General features: G+C 49.2%; 1 protein-coding gene across 2 annotated transcripts in view; it reads right to left on the reverse strand.

The window, feature by feature from the left end:
- GLI2 (GLI family zinc finger 2) overlaps window positions 1-18,264 on the reverse strand; it is a 136,346-nt gene that overhangs the window by 57,596 nt on the left and 60,486 nt on the right. For both annotated transcript variants that reach the window (XM_035569798.2, XM_035569789.2), the window contains exon 2: window positions 6,952-7,057. In XM_035569798.2, coding sequence (XP_035425691.1) covers window positions 6,952-7,057 — 106 coding nt within the window. The remainder of the gene's footprint in view (window positions 1-6,951; window positions 7,058-18,264) is intronic.

The raw sequence follows: 18,264 nt of genomic DNA on the forward strand, positions 1-18,264 counted from the left end.
GCAGGACCTTGCATCTGACTGCACGGTTTAGTGATTAACTAAAAATCAGAAGTCAAACTAAAACTAAAAAGTCAAAACTAAAAGTCAAAAACCATGCACATTCAGGTCCCCCTGGATTTCAGCTCTGAGTTTTTCAAAGTATTCTGACAACTTTAATTAAATACATACGATGAAACTATCTTCTCAATTTCATAACGGCGTAGATGTGCAAATACCTCTTATAATGAAGAATGCGTGAAACTTGTTAACCAGGTTCAAAAGAGAGATTTATTCCCTTAGAATGGTTTATCCAGATTGGAAAAACCTACAGAAACATTCATGCCTTGATCACGATTTTGGATTAGGCTGTCATCCTACTGAGGTCAGAAGACGTTAAGTGTGTACCTTCTCAGTTTCTGCACAGATGGGTACACTGCGTAAAGGAAAGTCCTGAGACCTGAAAACATGCCACAAGCCCCTTCTGGGGAGCTGAATGAGTCTCAGACAGCTAATTAGCCCTGACTTTTCTTAGCTCTCAAAACGTTAAGGGGTGAGAATTATTGTAAGGGCATTTTAGAGAAGGATGGAATTAAAGATGGAATTAAAGTAGTTTTTCCAGCTCCTAAAACAGAAGAGCAGTTTCATCTGTAGTCTCCTGGAGAAGGATCAAGTAACCATCAAGTGTTAATCCTGGTAGTTTTACAGTGAGAGCGGTATTGATAGTTCCCCAAATCACCTCCTGTAGGTTACCAAAGAGCCACCTAAAAGCAACACACTCCTGCTAATTACAGAGCAGGGAGAGGTCTGAACCAGCCTTCTGGAGGGGACCAGCCTCTGCAAACCATCGCGCACTCGCACATTCTTATTTTCTTAAATAAATAAAAGTAGCATGTGGGAAAGAAGGGAACAGAATAAATTGGATGTGGGAGCCCCCAAACCTGTTTCCCAAATGAGCGACGTGTCTATTTGGTGAAAGTCGTAAAAGTTTGCAAAACACATAAGAAGGCCTCTCTGAGCAGCTGTTTGCTTTGACTCTGGAGGGAGCTCGCTCTATCTCCAAAGCAGCACAGTACCATCAATCACAACCTGCCAAAGGTTTTCTCCTCCGGTAGCAGAGTAAATATGAAAACACACACGTTTTACTGATGCATATGTTCTGCAGCTCAGCCCAGCAGTGTCCATGCTGCGGGAACAACTTTTACCTGGGTCCCATCCCAAGCTGCCTGGTGGGATCGAAGCTGGAGCCTCACAAGAGCACTACCCTACAAGGACAACCGAAGCTACTCTACGCACTCCTGATGGTGCAGGGTGCATGGGATGAGCGAGAGCCCCGACAGAAAACGGGGAGCACTGATGGGACAGCCCCAGTTGGCTGGGCTGGAGCGCGGTCAGTGCCATGGGGCACTTGGAAAATTTCCCTTCCAAACTCCAGCACCTCTCCCCTGTATTTTTTTTTTTAATTTTATTTTTCCAATAGGTACAGCAAAAGGCACATCTGTGACAGTAGCAAATTCCAACTCTAAAGTAGGAGACACTGGTGTTTCTCAGAGCACCATTATAAGATGATGATTATTATTTTTTGTATGGCCAAACAACATATTTTCCCTTAACCCCACTTGGCCTCCCTTGGCTGAATCTCACAAAAACAGAACAAAGGAAAGAGAAAACCAGCCTGAAACAGATACCCGACATGGAAAATCATAGTTTCGAGGTTAAATTTGGCCATTTTGCCAACACTTAAGCCACAGCCTTTTTATGATGAAAAGTTTAACAGCCACTTTGCCCGCCTGTGAATTACCCTGCCTAACGTGCTCGGGAGCATTGGAGCCAATCCTGAAAAGGTGTTCTGCAATTTTTAACACAGCGACAAGAAAACAAACTTCAACAAGGAGGGGTAATAGGATCAGATAAAGGAAAACAGTGTAGGCTGAATATCAGGGAAAATCTGTAATATATTAAGATCTCAGGGAAATGGAGGAAGATCCGTGATTAATCTAGATAAAAACCCTACCAAGGGAAATTAAGGGCAACTACACATTATCATGGAGGTGGAATCTTCTCTATCTTTAGGTCTTCGGGACAATTGAGTGCTCACAAAAGCCATGAAATTTTGTGATTATGAGCTTAGACTGTTCTTTTTTTTTTTTTTCCCCTCTCCAAAATTACTTTGATATGTGGACAGAAGAGCAACAACAATATTTTGTTAATAAATAATGTCAGAACTGCATCCTGTAACACCACCGGGATGTCAGTAGAAAAACAAGGCTGCTTTTGTTTGTTACACTGTGTAATGCCTGATGGGTTTTAACCACAGTTTAGGAGCTACTGTTAAAAAGCTTCTTGCTGAGTCAAGCCTAGGCATGCTGTTTACAGGGGTTAGCCCGAAGGCTCTTGCATTGGCAGGGACTTTTAAGCTGAGCTAAGGAGTTTTTTGTTATTTTTGTTGTGCTTTAGAAATAAAACAGTCAAGAGTAGCTAAGCACACCTAAAAGTGGGGAGTGGAAGGGAGCTATCAGCGCTCACCTGCCGTCTCTGCCAGCAGCTTCCCTCTGTAGTTAAGGGCTTGATCTTGCAAAGCTGCCTCGAAGAGCCCCCTTGGTGTACAGAGGAGGGAGTTATTGCAGAGTCGGGCTCCAGTGGAGCAAGCTTTCATGGAGAAGCTCACTAAAATACCAACTATGCCCTCTGCTAGGAAAGGACTTATTTTAATGTATGAAGTGAATCTGCTTGGTTCAGCTTGGAACCTGCTGAGGACTTTCACTCAGGTAACGCTGACCTACGCTCTGCCTTAAAACCAATGTTTCAGAGTGAAATTCTGACAAATCAAGAAAAGCTGCATGCAAGAGCCACACGTAACACCCATCGTTACCCATCCATGGAGCATGGGCCATCCTGTGCTACAGAACAGGTGAGGATCCTGGGGGGAAAAACAGAACACGGCTGTGCACGTTAATGCACTATTGCAATGATGCACAGAACGGTTGGGAATCTGCAAACTTATTTCTGTTATTTCCTAGATTTTGAGTGCTGTATTTTGTGACCTTAATATCAAATGAACGCTGTTTTGGAGAACTGATGCCTCATAAAATTTACATGTGCCAATAAAATTTCCTTCATTCATTCTGCTGTAACTCCACAGTCCTGGAAGAGATTTTCTCCCACATTTAGTTTTGCTCCAGTCTGCACTTTCATGGTGTCCGCTGCGCTACAGTCCTGCCTCTCCTTTCATCCTCCATATGACCATGAGACCACAAGCATAAAAATCCAAACTGATGTCTCAAATCCACAATATTTCTGTTGATTTGCACAGCAGAGCTCAAGGATCATCTGAATGAAATATTTCGTTTTGCTAAACTAGCCAGGTAAGCACCATCATTCTGCCAAATTGTTCTTAATGCCAAAAAAAACACCACTTCCAAAAATGAAAAAGCGGTTATCACCAAGTCAGTAAAAATACGAGAGGTTGTACAGAAAAGCGAGATGTCCTATTGACTGGAGAAACACTATTTTATCCAGATAAAGATCTCTAGAAACATATTTCAAGGCACTACCATCATGACCGGCGACCGGACATATACACTAAATGCTCACTGAGGAAGACTCAAGCCCTTAACATGCTTAATATGGAAGTGACTGGAACAGAAAAACAGACAACAGTGAGCAGAAATGCAGAAAATCATTCAAGCCCATCCTAGCGCTTGCCTTCTATTGTTTGAGTTTTCCATATTCCCACCATATTCTCAAGAAAAGGGTGCCAAAAGTCCTGCTCAGGAGACCTGCAGATGAGTTCCCTACAATTAGGATAAAACAACTTATGCTAACATTAGCCCCAAAGCAAACAGCGGTGCAGGAGCACACACGGCCATGTCACATCAAACAATCGGGAAACAAACCTTTGACATAACGCAGCAGGCAGATAATAAGACCCCATAGTTAGCAACAAAAGAGACTACATTTAATTTGCTGTGCAATGTTCATGTAATTAGTTAAATTTGGTACCAGCAAGACAGCAGACAGCTAGAATATGGGCTTGATGAATTGGGGGCTCTCTGTCAGGCACTGATCCCATTAATCATAAAGCCAAAACTCAGTGACGCTAATTTTCTTCCAAACATTTACCATAATTTTCTAGAGTGAAAATATGCCTTTTTTTTTTTTTCCTTCTCACCAGTTATTTACTTTAAACAGAAGAATGGGTTTCTGCACCACCAGGATGGAGTACAAATTTCCAGAGGCTCAACAGTGCCCACAGAGTCCACTCAGACAAGCCAACAAGAGCCACAACTGCTAAGCATGTCCTAGCCCAGCTCCATCACCATGTTCTGGATGATTTCATGCTGGACATCCTCCAGTGAGGGGTGGTGAGTATTATGCTGTGATATCTGGAGCAGAGACTGGAGGAGATAAGGGGAAAGCAAGAGAGAAGAACAAAAACTAGAGGAGGAAAGGGCTGGAGATGAGGTTGAAACATTTGCAGATAAAATTAAGAGAAAAAATGGTCAAGACTAACTGCACAGCTGGTGAGGATTTTCCCAGTGTGGTTATGCCATAGTCTGCGCGCTTGGAAAAGAGAGCTAGACAGAAGCTGTATTCCCTTGATCTTAAAACGCAGGCTTTGCTGTAGCTGCAGAAGAAAACCCTCTTTAATTGACAGCAGAATAAGGCCCAGGACACGGCACTGACACATGCACACACTTGCACGCTCACAAAAGCTGCATTTGATATTTCAGTCAACTAACGTGGTACCTTCTGCAGCTTCAGAAAGGCCACTGAAATCTTTGCACGAAAAAGCACGGCCAAGAAGTGGTTGGTTATGCCACTTGAGTGCTTCCCCATTCACCCTTCAGCACAATGTCCAAGGAACAAGTCTGATCTTACCCACAGTTTCCAAGAAAACTGTTTCCTCTTCTAAGACTGACAAACAAACTTTCCCGTTGGTACTTCAGAAGTCATTTTTGCGAAAGCTGCTGCTGGAAGGCGAAGGGTCCCAAATAAGGAGGACAGTAGGTATTTACAAACAACTCTACCCATACCCTAAGCAGGGCACTCTTGGTCCCCTGATGGACAAATGTGGACACCGCTAAGACAGCAGAGTATTAATGTTGGCGCAGATGAACCGAACACCTATCTGCCAGCACTGTATGCTTGGCCAGGGTTGATCAGTTGGAGAACCCCAATGTGATAAAACGCTGGCTCCCATCACGGGGGAATACGATTCCCGGATACATGGCACCAACTGGCAAGCTCTGGGTTGAATTTTGGAGAACAGCCTGCTCGATGGCCCTACCAAAATCACTGCCATGGTGCCCCTGGGCAGATGCAGCACCAGGAGGAGTGAAGGGGAGCATGGTCGCTGCATGCTTTCCAAAGTGCCAGCCCGTCAAGAGGACAGACCTAGCCATGCCCTGTAGCAGCATGCTGGGGCTGACTTTATCCAGCTTCCTGAGGCATACAAATAACTTGTGCCAAACATCTGAGCATCTGCCACCCTCTCTCCGAACCACAATTTTGAAGATGTCTCTTTCAGGAGTCTGCGTGTCCAGTATAAGCCATAGCTCTGGCTTATTACTTGTCTCCTACTACAGTTTTGAATTAATCCGCGTTCTTTTCTTCTACAATTCTTATATGTACATGCAGACAAGATCAGAACTGTTTCATTCAGCCCCCCTAAATCGCCAGTTTTGGCTTCCCACTTCAGCAACCTTTCTGTCTTTTCCCCTTTGCATGCAGTGTGGAAGGAGCTGCTCTACCCCTTTAAACATCCAGTCAAATTGACTGCCAGCCAAGAAGACAACGACTTGTCTTCTGCTAGGATCCAGGGGAATGCCCTATCATTTTTTCCCGCAGCATTTTGGAATTGGAATAAAGCCCTCACAGCCGTGAGACTCCACATATCTCATGGTTGCTGGTTTCTGCTTTGCTTGCCTCCCAAGGGCTGTTTACCTGCTCACACCTGTCCAGAAAAAGCATGGCTCTAAAACAGCCCTGGAAAACCACGGCGAGCTGACCCTTTTTGAGACAACAGAGGGAACAAATGAGATTTTTTACTTGATGAGCCCTATTTCACTTTCCTTTGCTCTTCCTGTAAAATGTTTCCAGCTCTTGTGGGTTCCCCTACACTGAGTGCCCTGGGACTGCCCCTTAGGTTACAGCCACCGGCTGAGGGATTTTGGGGCAGCTGTGGGACCACCAACCTCATCAGGCTGCTCCTCATCTCCCATCGGGATGGCATGTTTCAGGGATGAGAAGTAATCCTCCCGGCCGCATGGTTACTACAGCCTCCTGCTCGCAACTCCACTGACTCCTTCTTCCCTGCCCTGCCCAAAGATCATAGCAGGTGAACCCAAATCTCTCTATAAATGTATCCTCATTGCTCTCCAAGGACAACTGGGCTGTCATGTCCCAGATTAGCAGATCAACATGATTGCACGGCCCCCAGTCAGCGCTTGTCCTCGCTGGCCATCAGCCACCAAGAGACCAGGGTGCTCTCAAGAGGAGGTCACCATCAAAACCCATGGTCCTGCCCCTCCAGAGCGCATGTGGACATCCACATAAGGACCTACCTCTCTACTGCATTTTGTAAACACCACCCAGCCTGTCTGGGCTGTTGTCCGATGAAATCAAACCCAATTACGGCATGCCTGGCAGCTTTTCGCTGTCTTCCCCAAAACCGCAGGGCAGGGAGGAACAGTACGGGGGGGTCTGCAAATGGAGGGCGCAGCACTAGGGCTTCACCAAGACAGTGCCAGAAAGGACCCAGGTACGTTGTGACGTGAGAAACTCCATGGGCGCAAAACCACACGCCAGCCCCAACCCCAGGACTCCCATCCCGGCGCTGCTCGGCACTTCTGTAGGTTTAACGGAGCCGTACAGCCGGGAGGGCACTGCGTGCCCCACGCTTCAGCAGAGATTCGGCGCAGCGCAGGCAGACAAGGTTTTAGCGAGGCTCAGGAGCGGAGGTGCAAGACTTACCCATGGATAGCGTGGATAGAGTGAGGTTCGTAATGGTATCGTCCTTCCTGGTGGCGCATGTCAATTGGCAAAGGAGCGTGGAAGGCTGGAAAAATGTGCTGCGGCACTGTGGAGGGGAATAGAAGAAGAAGAAAAAAAAAAAAGGGACTTCAAAAACTTTTCCTTTCCTTTTAAAACAATTTCAAAGGCACTAAATCTCCATGAATTTCAGAGCAAGAGCAGTGCAAGACAAGGGGTCTTCATGATATCAGCGCTATCATACACCAGAGAAGTGGAATGAATAAATAATCAAAGTCATGCGGAGAAATCCTACATCTTCGACATAAAAGATCTCCAACAGGGTTTTTGACAAAGACAAGCAGCTAAGCGCTCTTTGAACTTGAGGAGATTATAGGAAGCACCAAGGAAAACTAGACTTGCAACGCAAATCAGACTCAACAGAGCCTGGCGGGATCCAGACCTGCGTTGTCCCCCATGCCTGGAGTGGCAGCACGCACTTCTCCCGAAGGTCTGTACACACAGGCTGGAAATATTTACCTAAAAACCTAACAGAGAGAGCAGCACTAATGCAAACCGTGGAGGCATTCAGAAGTGGCTAAAAAGTGCCTACTGCCAGCTTCTGAGAGAGGAGCCCAAATTGCTCTCACTTGTAATCACTTGAGGCCCTATTTTTTATTCATTTGAGAAGCTTGTTTCATCTTTGATGGAAAGATAAAGTGGTCTCAAAAGGCAGAGAACACCTACATTGACTTATTAAATCTACAGGTTTTAATATTTATTATTGACCCCAAAAGTTAACGGCAAGAATATCTGAGCGAGTCAAGCTGATGCAAAATTTATCAGGTTATTTCTCCCACCAACCCCGACAACGCTGCCCGGCTGCCTGGGCCTCTCCTGCTAAAATTACAGAAACTGCAGAAATACTAAAGAACAAATATGGAAACTGAAGAAATAGCAGAGGCTCCGTACCGGTACCATACAGTCACCCTCTGAGCGGCTCATCCCTGCTGTCACAAAGCTGCTTTCTAGATTTGCACCAGCGATGGGCTGTAATGCGCAAGGCCGGTCTTGCTCTGCCTTCGCAGGCAGTCCAGTGCTCCTCACAAAAGATTACTTGACATTGTCCCAACACCTCCTATCCCCTCACTGGCTTCTGGCAGAGGCCCTTGGGTCTGACTGCAGACCGAAAGCAAACCAAACTCAACCTTCTAAGTGAGCACCTCGACACCCAGTCCGCACTCGGCGTTTCACTGCCACTTGCCTCCGCGAAAGGTAGCATCTCCCTGTCGAGTGGGACAGCACCATCCAAACCCCAAGTGCCAAGGCTTGGGCCACGTCTCTCGCTGATGCTGAGCAAACTCCCGCAGCGCCAAGCTCTTTTTCTGTCGAAGACTTAAAATTCAGCCTTTCGCCTCCGTGACTCCAGCCGCCACGGAGCTACGCCGACTCCATCCGGCGAGGCTGCGCTCCTCCCGGCTGCGTCGCGCGAAGCCTGGGCGAAATCCCCGCGCGCGTCCTTCCCCGCGTATCAGCCCGAGGATCTGCGGCTCCTGCCCCCATCGCAGCGCACAAAGCCCCGAGCGTGGCACAGGCGCGTCAGCCGGGCTGCCGGGAGAGGTGAGAGACTACACAAAAACAAGCCTCCTGCCAACTCCGCTGAAAGGCGTTAGGCGAAGGTAGTCGGGGTGGAAAGTATTTCAGGCTCCGCAGCAGACTCGCTCTCCGTGCTCCGGCGCAGGGCTGGCACCGCGCACGACCTGATACACTGGGAGCATTTTTGCAGCTCGCCTGATGTCAGGACACAGAAGGGTAACTGTTAGCTGCTCCCCCCCTTCTGCTCCCCTCCCCTCCTTCCCCCAAAGCAGCTCAGGCAGAGAATAAACTTGCATCCTTCAGGATTTGCTTTGGCAGGAGAGAGATTCACCCTTTGCTCGTCCTGGGCAGGGACGATCCCTCGCACAAGGACACTTCGTTTTAAGAGGCAGCCAGTGTTTTTCCAGGTCAGGAGCGCAGCAGTCCCCGGGCTCACCAAACCCACGCTCAGCCCGAAGCGCTGCCCAGGCTGGCAGGCACCTGGAGCTGCTGCCCTCCTCCCCGGGGACCAGACACCTCTACCAGCCTGAGCCGGGCTCCCTGCAGCACTCACCCTGTACCTACTCCATGAACATAAATCCAAAGGAGCAAGGACTCTTCTGCGATCCTGCAGCCAACCTGCACGGCCCAGCTGGCATCCCCATTGGTAAAGTTTTGCATCCTCCCTAAACAGGGTGGCCACTCGTGGTAAGGTTTTAGCGGTACTGAGAGTCACGTCATCATCCCTAGCCCTTCTGTGGACCAGTTTAACTCACTAATAATGATGAAGCCATTATCAACAGGCCGGATTCTGAATCTCTTAAAAACAAGGCAGGTTACATCTTGTTTTGTAACTGCCTACTGACAATGAGTGATGGCTGAGCTAATATCAAAACTTTCAGTGCAAAACGAGTCTTTCCTTGTCACTCAGGAGAGCTGGGAATACGAACACACAGGGTGCCTGTTACTGGGCCTCCTTTCCGAGCTATCTGCTGCTACAAAAACGACACCTGAAAGGAATCCCTCACACCTCTCATTATTAATGGGAGAAAATTTTCCATTAATTTCCTGCCTCCCACAGGCACGGTTCGTTTGTTTTTAGCATTTCAGACTATTTGGATGGTGGCAGACTCAGCAATTCCTCTTCTTTGGTGACCTCCCTCTGCATCCTCCCACTTTTGGGGCTTCCCTCTGCTCCCCCGCCTGGGAGCACCAGCCAAGCCAACCGGCGGCTGGTGCTACTCCTCCTTCTCCTCTTCCAGGTGCTTGGTCAGAAATAATGAATGGTTTTACAGGCAATCAGCTACCGATTCATAAACGTCAGCCTGGCTCTGCTTCTCCTTCCCACCCCTCCTGAAGAGGACGGGGAGCTGGCAGCAGGACAGCAGCGCACGCCGCTAACAAAGATGGATGTTTTACACATAGGAGCTAAAAAGACAATTATATTCAATTACTTCAAGTAAGTCACGGTGATGTATTCCTGAATAGCCACGGGAAGGGCAATATGATGATTAGGGCAATGAATTTGCCAACTTTAATCTAATCAAGGCAATCTTTTGTTTAGCATTATCTGCTTTGCGGTGGCAGAGGATTTACCAAACCCAAGCAATCTTTGCAGATTTAACCCCAAAGCTGCCCAATTAGCGCTAATGATGATTGTTTCACAGAGTGAGGAAGCTTTTAGCGGGAGGCCTGGCGAACACATTCCCCCAGGAAAAATCCAGGCCACGCTGCCGCGAGGAGGCACAGAGGGACATCTCCCAAGGTCCCGCAGCACTGGGACAACAGAAAAACTCCCACGGACGGAAGAGAAAAACCGAAGGAGAAATCAAAGCAGCACCCAAGGGGCAGGGCCGATGGAAAAACAGGGTGTTTCTCACAGAAATAACATCGCTCCTCATTAAGGCTGTGGCACGCAGCTCCTGGGGTGAAGCACACGCCGTAGAGGCTGGGAGGCCCCACCTTGCCCCCAACTGCTCCTCCTGCAGGAATGCGTCTGCTCCGCCGCACCGCCTGATAAGGGGAAAGACGTCGCTACCTGTCCCCACTTGTCAGAACTGATTTTCTGGCCAAGGTTTATGAGCAAGACACGGACCTCCCACTGCTCTATTCTCATCCTTGCCTATTCAAAGGCCAGCCAACCCTCTGGCTTCAAAGGGAAGAGATATGAAGCAGAAATGTAGGTTTAAAGGGGATGTCCCTTTGCCGAAAATCCCAGGAATCGGGGAGGGAGGCATCAGAAACAGGCATTTTTTGAGGATGATGCAGGCTTTTGATTATCTCTGCAGATAAACCTGCACTTCAAGAGAAACACACACTGCACGTACGGGTTTGTACAGCAAGCAAAGGAGCCATTCTTACATCACCCACCGCAGCTGCTCTTTTTGAGCCCAAAAAGGAGAATTAGGAAGGGTCAAACAAACTTTTTCAATTCCAAATACTTCAACCTCCACGTGATCACTTAAAAAAAGGCAGCAGAAGAAAAGAAATCAGACCCGTTACCATTGAATCAGGTTTCATTTGAGGTTAACTTTGATAAAAATAGCTTGGAAAGCCCTTCCTCTGGTGAGAGGGGCAGAGCTGGAAGCACAGAGTGGTCCCCGGTGGCAGGGACAGACTCGGATGGGGGAAGCCCAAACATGCACTCCCTCAAAGGCCGTCTGCAACTCCCACCTGCAACTGGGGTGCTGCAGCAAGGCCAGGGCTCGGAGACAGCTCAGAAGCCCCACACGCACCCTCTGTGCCACCCGATGTGCTCAGGGCTCCTGTGGATTTATCTAAAGCACGTGCATGCTGCCGAGCCATCAGGTGGGCTGAGAAATGTGGTTTTCCTACGGGTGTCCGACAGCCCCCTCCCAGAACAAGCTCCTTTGCCATCAGCACAGTCATTTCGCAATCAACAGGAAAAGTCATTTGTTGAAGAAAAAAGTAAAAGACTGCTGTCAGAATAATTCAATACCTATCATGTTTTTTTCCTAACAAATTTGCAAAGCCACCCATCTTACAAAAGGAGAAAAACAAACAGTGGCCTCTTGAGATGCCTTTTGGCTTGATTTCCTATGATTATTATGATGCACGACATGGATTTCACAAGGGGATCACAAGCTGCCTTGCAAAGACTAACAAAGCTCCTTAGGAAGACAAACAAATGCTCACACGCGTTTTTTTTCACTCGAGTGGGGCTGAAACAGAGTAAAGCAGCATAACTTGCCCAAGCCTATACAGTTGAACACGTAGCAGGTTTCAGAGCGAACCTCAACCACAGCAGGCAGAAACTGCAACTTTATCTCAAAAAGGCTTCGGAGCCCCGGGGGACTGGATTGGTTTGGATTAATGGGAGAAAAACTTCTCCAAACAACAGCTCACGCGATCCTGTCACTGCAGTGTCACTAGCAGCTTTGCGCCAACAGCTGACCCAGAAAAAATGAGACAGGGATGTGCCAGAAGATGCTGGTGAGCGTCAGCAAGGGTTTACGCAGCAGCAGCAGCGCTGTGCTGGCTCAACTCACCTCCCTGTCACTGGCGGTGGTGGGATGCTGCTTAATGTGACACCGAAGCTTGTACTTCTTATTTTCCAGGTTCCAGCTCCTTTGAAAAGGATAACAGGGAAACAACCGCTACAAGCTTCTAAGACACAAGAACAGGCACTTTTTAGTTTTCCCCATCTCTGGAGCAAAGGCCCTTCTCACTGCCCATGTTTTCTCTCGGATGTCTGAGTCTCGCTCTCCTCTCAAAGGCGAGGTTAAAGTTACAATGAACATGACATGCCCTTCAATCACTCATCACCCAAAGCAGCCCAAAGCATCAAGCATTAGTTAAATCAGAGGTGGCATTCATTTTTAAAGTCCCCAACTTAAAGGGACGCATTTTGGCATCCAACAACTCTACGCTGGCAAACGTCAGGTTTGTCCTGAAACGTCACGCAGCGAATTGTGCATTGCTCCAGAGCCTTAGCGCAAAGATATCGCTCGCTTCAGAGCTGCTGGGCTCCAGTGCGCCCAGCCCTGGCATGCAGGCAGGGGAGGTGAACCCGTCCCTGGGTGCATGAGTGTGTGGGTGGCTCCTGGAGCCCCCGTGACCGCCTCTGCGGGCGTCCCGGTGTTGTGCTTGGATCGCTGCCCCTCCAGCAAAGTGCTGCGGGGCCATAGGTGTCGGCGAGGGAGGTGTTTTTGTGTTCATGTGACGTCCCCAGAATAATGATCTCGCTGTTTAAGTGAGTTGAGCGAATGAATAAGCACAAGAAAAACATCTTTGCTGAAAGCACAGCCAAAGTTAATGCACCATTAATAATGGCCCGGGTGAATTATTGGAAGAGATAATAGGGCTGGGGTCAGGGAAGGTCTGAGACAAAGAACGGGGAAAATTGGGTCACAGAAACATGACAGAGCAGATCACACTGGTGTGCCTGTGGGATTCTCCTCGGATGAAGTCATGTACCGCCACGCCGAATATTAACTGCTCCGCGGGGACAGCCATTCCCACAGCCACCGCTCCAGGCGGCGCGGGGAGGGGGCCGAGGTGCACATAGGCAGCAGCCTCCTCTCAGCCCCACCAAGCCCCCGCCGGAGAGCTGAGCCTCAAACGTTGTTTTGGTGCTTTGCAAAATACGCCGGGTGGGTGCTTACCTCCAAAAGAGGTAAATCTCAGCTGCTTCAGCAGCCTCCAAAACCCCAGTGTGAATCGGAGCGGCCGTGAGGCTGCAGCCTCCGCTCCAGCCTGCCTCCACGATGCTCAATTACTGACTAACCTCGCCGTGTCAGAATTTCCCCTCCTTAAAATGGAGATAATAATACCTCCCCACCTCAGAGGTTTGGTTAATGTTTATACAGCGCTTTAAAAATGATGTGGTAATTAAGTGCTCAGTATTATTATATCAACGTGTATAATGACTCCGGCAGACAGCACTATAAACAGGGCCGCACCGTGCATGCTTTTCTTTTGTTTGGCTTGTTAGCATTTGGTTTGGTTTTCATACAGCATACTTCAATTATTATCGGTTAATTATTACTTTGTTTTATTACCTGTTCAGTGGCTTTGACAAAAATGGAAGAGGAACTTCATGGGTAAAACCATGGCAAAGATTCATTTTGGCCTGCTATGAACATCAAGGGAAGGATAAATGGGAGGCGGACTCCCACCAGCGCACCCAAGGGAGACCCCTCTCCCATCCTGACTATTACAGACCTTTTTGAAGCACATCCAAACAGCTGTTCCCATCCAGCAGGAGACAGAACCAGTTTTCTCTTCTTTTAACACGTGTAATGAGGAAAGACGGTGGCAGCCTGATTTATCAAACTATTTTTTTCAGACAACACCTCAGGACGCTGGAGGAGGCAACGTGCTTAGTGTAAACATGGGTCAGACACAGCAAAAGCCAAACTACCCATTAAGGTCAGCAACAAAGAGAACAAAACCAACTTCTACAGGAGAAATGGTGATGGTAACTACCTTGCAGGGGTAGTGGGGGGGAGATGGGGAAGGGGCCTGGCTGGGATGCAGATATATGCAAAGTACAAAAGGAATAATCTAAAATGTCTTACCCTTTTTCAGCTGCCAAACCACACACACACACACACACACACAAAACCAAAAAACAACAACAAGAAAAAAATAAACTCAAAACAAGCATTACAGTAGAGACAGCTCAAAGCACCTGCAGGACAGAGTCAGTGTGACTTTACACTCAGAGAAACTGAGGCACGGCAAGGAGCAGACTACAGAAATGAGGACATGGGCTTTGGATGCCCATGGGGATGCAGTGCATACTTTATGCAGAATAAAGCACCTTCCTAGGTTTGCCTGCATAATAAAAGCTGTTATAAAAGCCATGAGACACAGCAAACCTGTCCCATGAGCCCCCCAGGTGGCCCCAGGTGACCCCCAGAGCTGGCTAGCCCAGTGGCTCATTCCCCCCCGCAATTTTCTTCCCCAGCCCAAGAAGGAGGCAGAGTGCTTAAATGAACTGGGGCCTGAATGGAAGGAAGGTAGTCTTGTTCATCTTAATGTCAGCCCCATCCTGGGGCTCTTCACAGGGCTCCTCCGTGCCACGTGACCGTCATTAGGGACATTAAACCTGTCAATCCTTTCCTGGACACGAGAACTGGAACAATTACAGTGAGGCTAAAAATGGCCTTTCCTTCTCCACGGAAAATTTAGATTAAAAATGTAAGAGTTCATTGACATTTTCTACAGAGAAGACGACTCTTACCATTAAGAAATCAAACCCTGAAATCCCTCAGCTGCTGTCTGCTGGCTCTGAAGAGCTGCCCGGGGGCTCGCTGCCTCAGCCCCCACTGGTCTGGGGGCCGACATCCCACCGCCACCTCCCAGCCAGGGGCAGCCCGGCCGCTGCCGGCGGGGACACGAGGACACCGGGAGCTCTGCAAGGTCCCTGCACCGGAGCTGGTGGCTTTGCAGCACGCTTCACGTGTGACCAAAGCTGTACGGTTTTGGAGCGCTTTCCTTCTTGGCAAGAAAACAGATTTTCTGCAGCTGGCAGACAACTCTATGAAAGTAGTTTCAGACATTCAGGTAGGCATCTGTGAATAAAAGCGATGAATTACTTATTATTCTACAAGGATTCCTAAGGTCTTCAGGTTACTGCTACGTGGGAGCCATAAGGGGGTGAATCCTTATTGCTTTTCTTTTTTTTTAATCCGTCTGGGAAGGGTAAATAAGGTGCAAGAAGGGCTCTCGGCAGCCGGGTTTGGCCGGGGAATCCCGCAGCAGGGTGCCCAGGTCTGCCTGACCCGGAGGCTCCGATGGCTTTCCGGAGCGCAATAATTAGCGATGTCTCCAGAGCAGCATTGCTGCCACCAGCCGTCATCTGCAGCCCTAAATAGCCTGAGCCGGCGGGAGGCTGAAAAGCAGAGCCATTTTCCGTCAGAAAACTTCTTCCAGGAACCTGCAGCTGCTGTCAGAAACAGCCCAGAAGAGAACCGAGTGGTTTACGTGCTATTATACTCTAGAAAACAAGAAGAACGTGGAAGTGATGAACTTGGAGTGCTTTGACTTTTTTACAGTGACATCTGCCAACACGGGAAGTTTCTGAAATAGATCGCCGAGGACTTTCACTTCCTGGGAAATTAAAAAAAAAAAAAAGAAAAAAAGAAAGAAAGAAAAATAGAAAAAAAACCTTTTTCTGCTAAGCCAGCCTTGGATCCTTCTTTGGGACAAAACAAACCATCGGCGGAGTGACGGCATGTTTCTACCTCCGTGCTGATTTCCAGAGCAAGAGTTTCCCACTGGCGCTGGCTTTCTGTGAGATGAATGAGGAGCTGCAGCTACTGAACAGCCAAAAACAAAACCGAAAAGACCTAGTGCAGCTTATTAATTCCGCAGGTCTTGAGCTGCAAATGTTGAGAGTCTTGAAAATCACTTAATTGCCCGGCTTGTCATGCCAAGATGTATTTTGAGGACGCTGCCAATCTGACGGTTATTAACAAACAACGCGGCCACAAGCCCCGACTGCACCGAGATCCCGGGTACTTCTCATGTGCCGCATCCCAACAGGAAGTACTTAATAAGAATAATAATATCCCGAAAGGCCAACCTACGGCAGTGCAATTAAAAAGCTTTTCTGTCTCACTTTGAGGGGGGAAAAAAAAATGAGGGGGAAATTAAAATCAGACAGGAAATTCCACTAGAACAAGCTGGCTTATGTCCTAATAACACAGGGCTGTGCCAACTCCTCCAGAAAGCAGAGGAGGGGAAAGAAAAAAAAAAAGAAAAAAGAAAAAAGAAAAAAGCAGCCCTCTAGACTGACTTGGATCTGAAGCTACATTGTGGTGCGGCCGCGGCTGCAATTCTAAAGGGAGAAAGGCAGCAGCAGCAGCGAATAAAAGGCAGTTTGCTTTGCTAGCAAGTCGCAGTTTTATAATGTAACTCTTGTATTACAGCGCGGCCAACGCCGCTTTGTCGAGAAAACACGCGGCCCGGGAAGCTCGGAGGGCCAGATGGATCCTGGGGCTTGTTCTCCCAACAGCTGCCGCGGGAGAATGGAAGGAAAAACAAAACCCGTCCCGAGCAGCTCGGAAGGCACCCCGGGGCGCGAGGGGCGGGCAGGCGGAGGGGCAGAGCAGCTGGTGGCTCGCTTGTGCCTGCCTGGACGGGGGCTGCGTGCGCTCCTGGCAGCGGCTGCGGGAGAAGAATCGGGATCTCAAGAGCATCTCTGCAAACATATGGGTCCCTCAAGAAAGATACGCTTACAGAAGGAAGCGTGCCTGTGAGTTTAGGGGAGAAGTTTCCTCCACACGTTGTTATTATCCTGCCCGCTCGGAAGCCAGTAGCATCCGAATGCAGTAAGCGCCCGCACCTCCAGCTGATGCAGCAATTTCCAGAAACAAAAAAATGGGCCGAGGGGATTTGCCATTGCGTGCTCGGTGCTCTGGGACTAGGCCAATGAACGGCGAACTCTTTCAGCAGCATCTTCCCCCGTGCATTTCATGTTAAGGCTCATTTCACAGTGGGAGCCGCATCCCTTAGAGCGGTTCATGAGTGCAGCCGTGCTGCTCTGTACGGCTCCGCTGCTGCTGCGGCTTGCGTCTGAGCAAACCTCTTCTCAGCTCTCAAAAGTGCAACAGCTTCTGATCACTGGTAATATAAAAGGCTAAGCTGTAATTTGCTGTTAGGTGGAGGCACTGTGGAGAAGGCATTAACTGGCATTTGTAACCAGGAGGCAGCAGGAGCCCCAGAGGACACCGATGCCCTCAGCTCCATCCGACACGACCAAGCCCAGGATCTCTGCAGGGCGAGATGCGGAGGGATGGGGCCCAGCAGCCTCGGGCTGTTGGCAACCACCCTGCCTGCGAACCAGGGGGCAAAAGTGGTCAATGAGAAAGCAGGGAGAGCGCAGCGCTCTCTGCACGACACTTCTCCTCCGACAGTGGGTCCAGCGGAGCCCTGACCGTGCGCCTTCCAGTCATGCAAATAAAAGCTTATTCATGAGCATCATCCCAAGCTGCATCCCTCGGAGCGGCGCTACCGATGGGGATGTCTTTTAGGATCCGAACAGAGCCTGCCTCACGCCCCCAGCCACACGTTCACACCCTTCCCCGGAGGTGGCACGGGTGCTCACACAATCACACGCCCAGCCAGCTCAGGGAGTTCATCCAGTTGAAAACTAATCACCTGAAATTTTATTGCACGGGTTTTTGGCTGGATCTACTCCCTGAACCAGTTTACCAGGAGACAGCTGGTACGAGAATGAGCGAAGAAGGCTCTCAGGCTGCGGTCCAGCCACCACTTCCAGCCCCAGCTGCCGCTGAGAGCAGCTGTTTTGACCTCCCTCGGCCACTCGTCCCCACTTCAAGGCACTCTGTTACAGGGCCAGGCCGGTTCTGTGTGGCCGCACGGCTGACTGGGCCCCACTAACCCAGCACATCCCCTCCTGAAGTCAGCTGGGTGAGCTTCATACGTCTGGCCCCAAGGTGCCTGTCCTGGGGACACAGCTGCCTCCAGCGCTGGCCAGACTGCGCTTATGAGAAGGTGGGCTGAAACTAAACCACCGAGTCACAGCGTGGCTGAGGTCGGAAGGGACCTCTGGAGGCCATCCCCTGCTCCAGCAGGGCCACCCTGAGCAGGGGGCCTAGCACCACATCCAGGCGCCTTCTGGAGATCTCCAAGGAGGAGGCTCCACCACCTCTCTGGGCAGCCTGTGCCAGTGCTCAGCCACCCGCACAGCACAGAAGTGCCGCCTGATGGTCAGATGGAGCCTCCTGCACGCCAGTTTGTGCCCACTGC

The sequence above is a fragment of the Cygnus atratus genome, chromosome 6, assembly GCF_013377495.2.
Source record: "Cygnus atratus isolate AKBS03 ecotype Queensland, Australia chromosome 6, CAtr_DNAZoo_HiC_assembly, whole genome shotgun sequence".
In the NCBI taxonomy this organism is placed as follows: domain Eukaryota; kingdom Metazoa; phylum Chordata; class Aves; order Anseriformes; family Anatidae; genus Cygnus; species Cygnus atratus.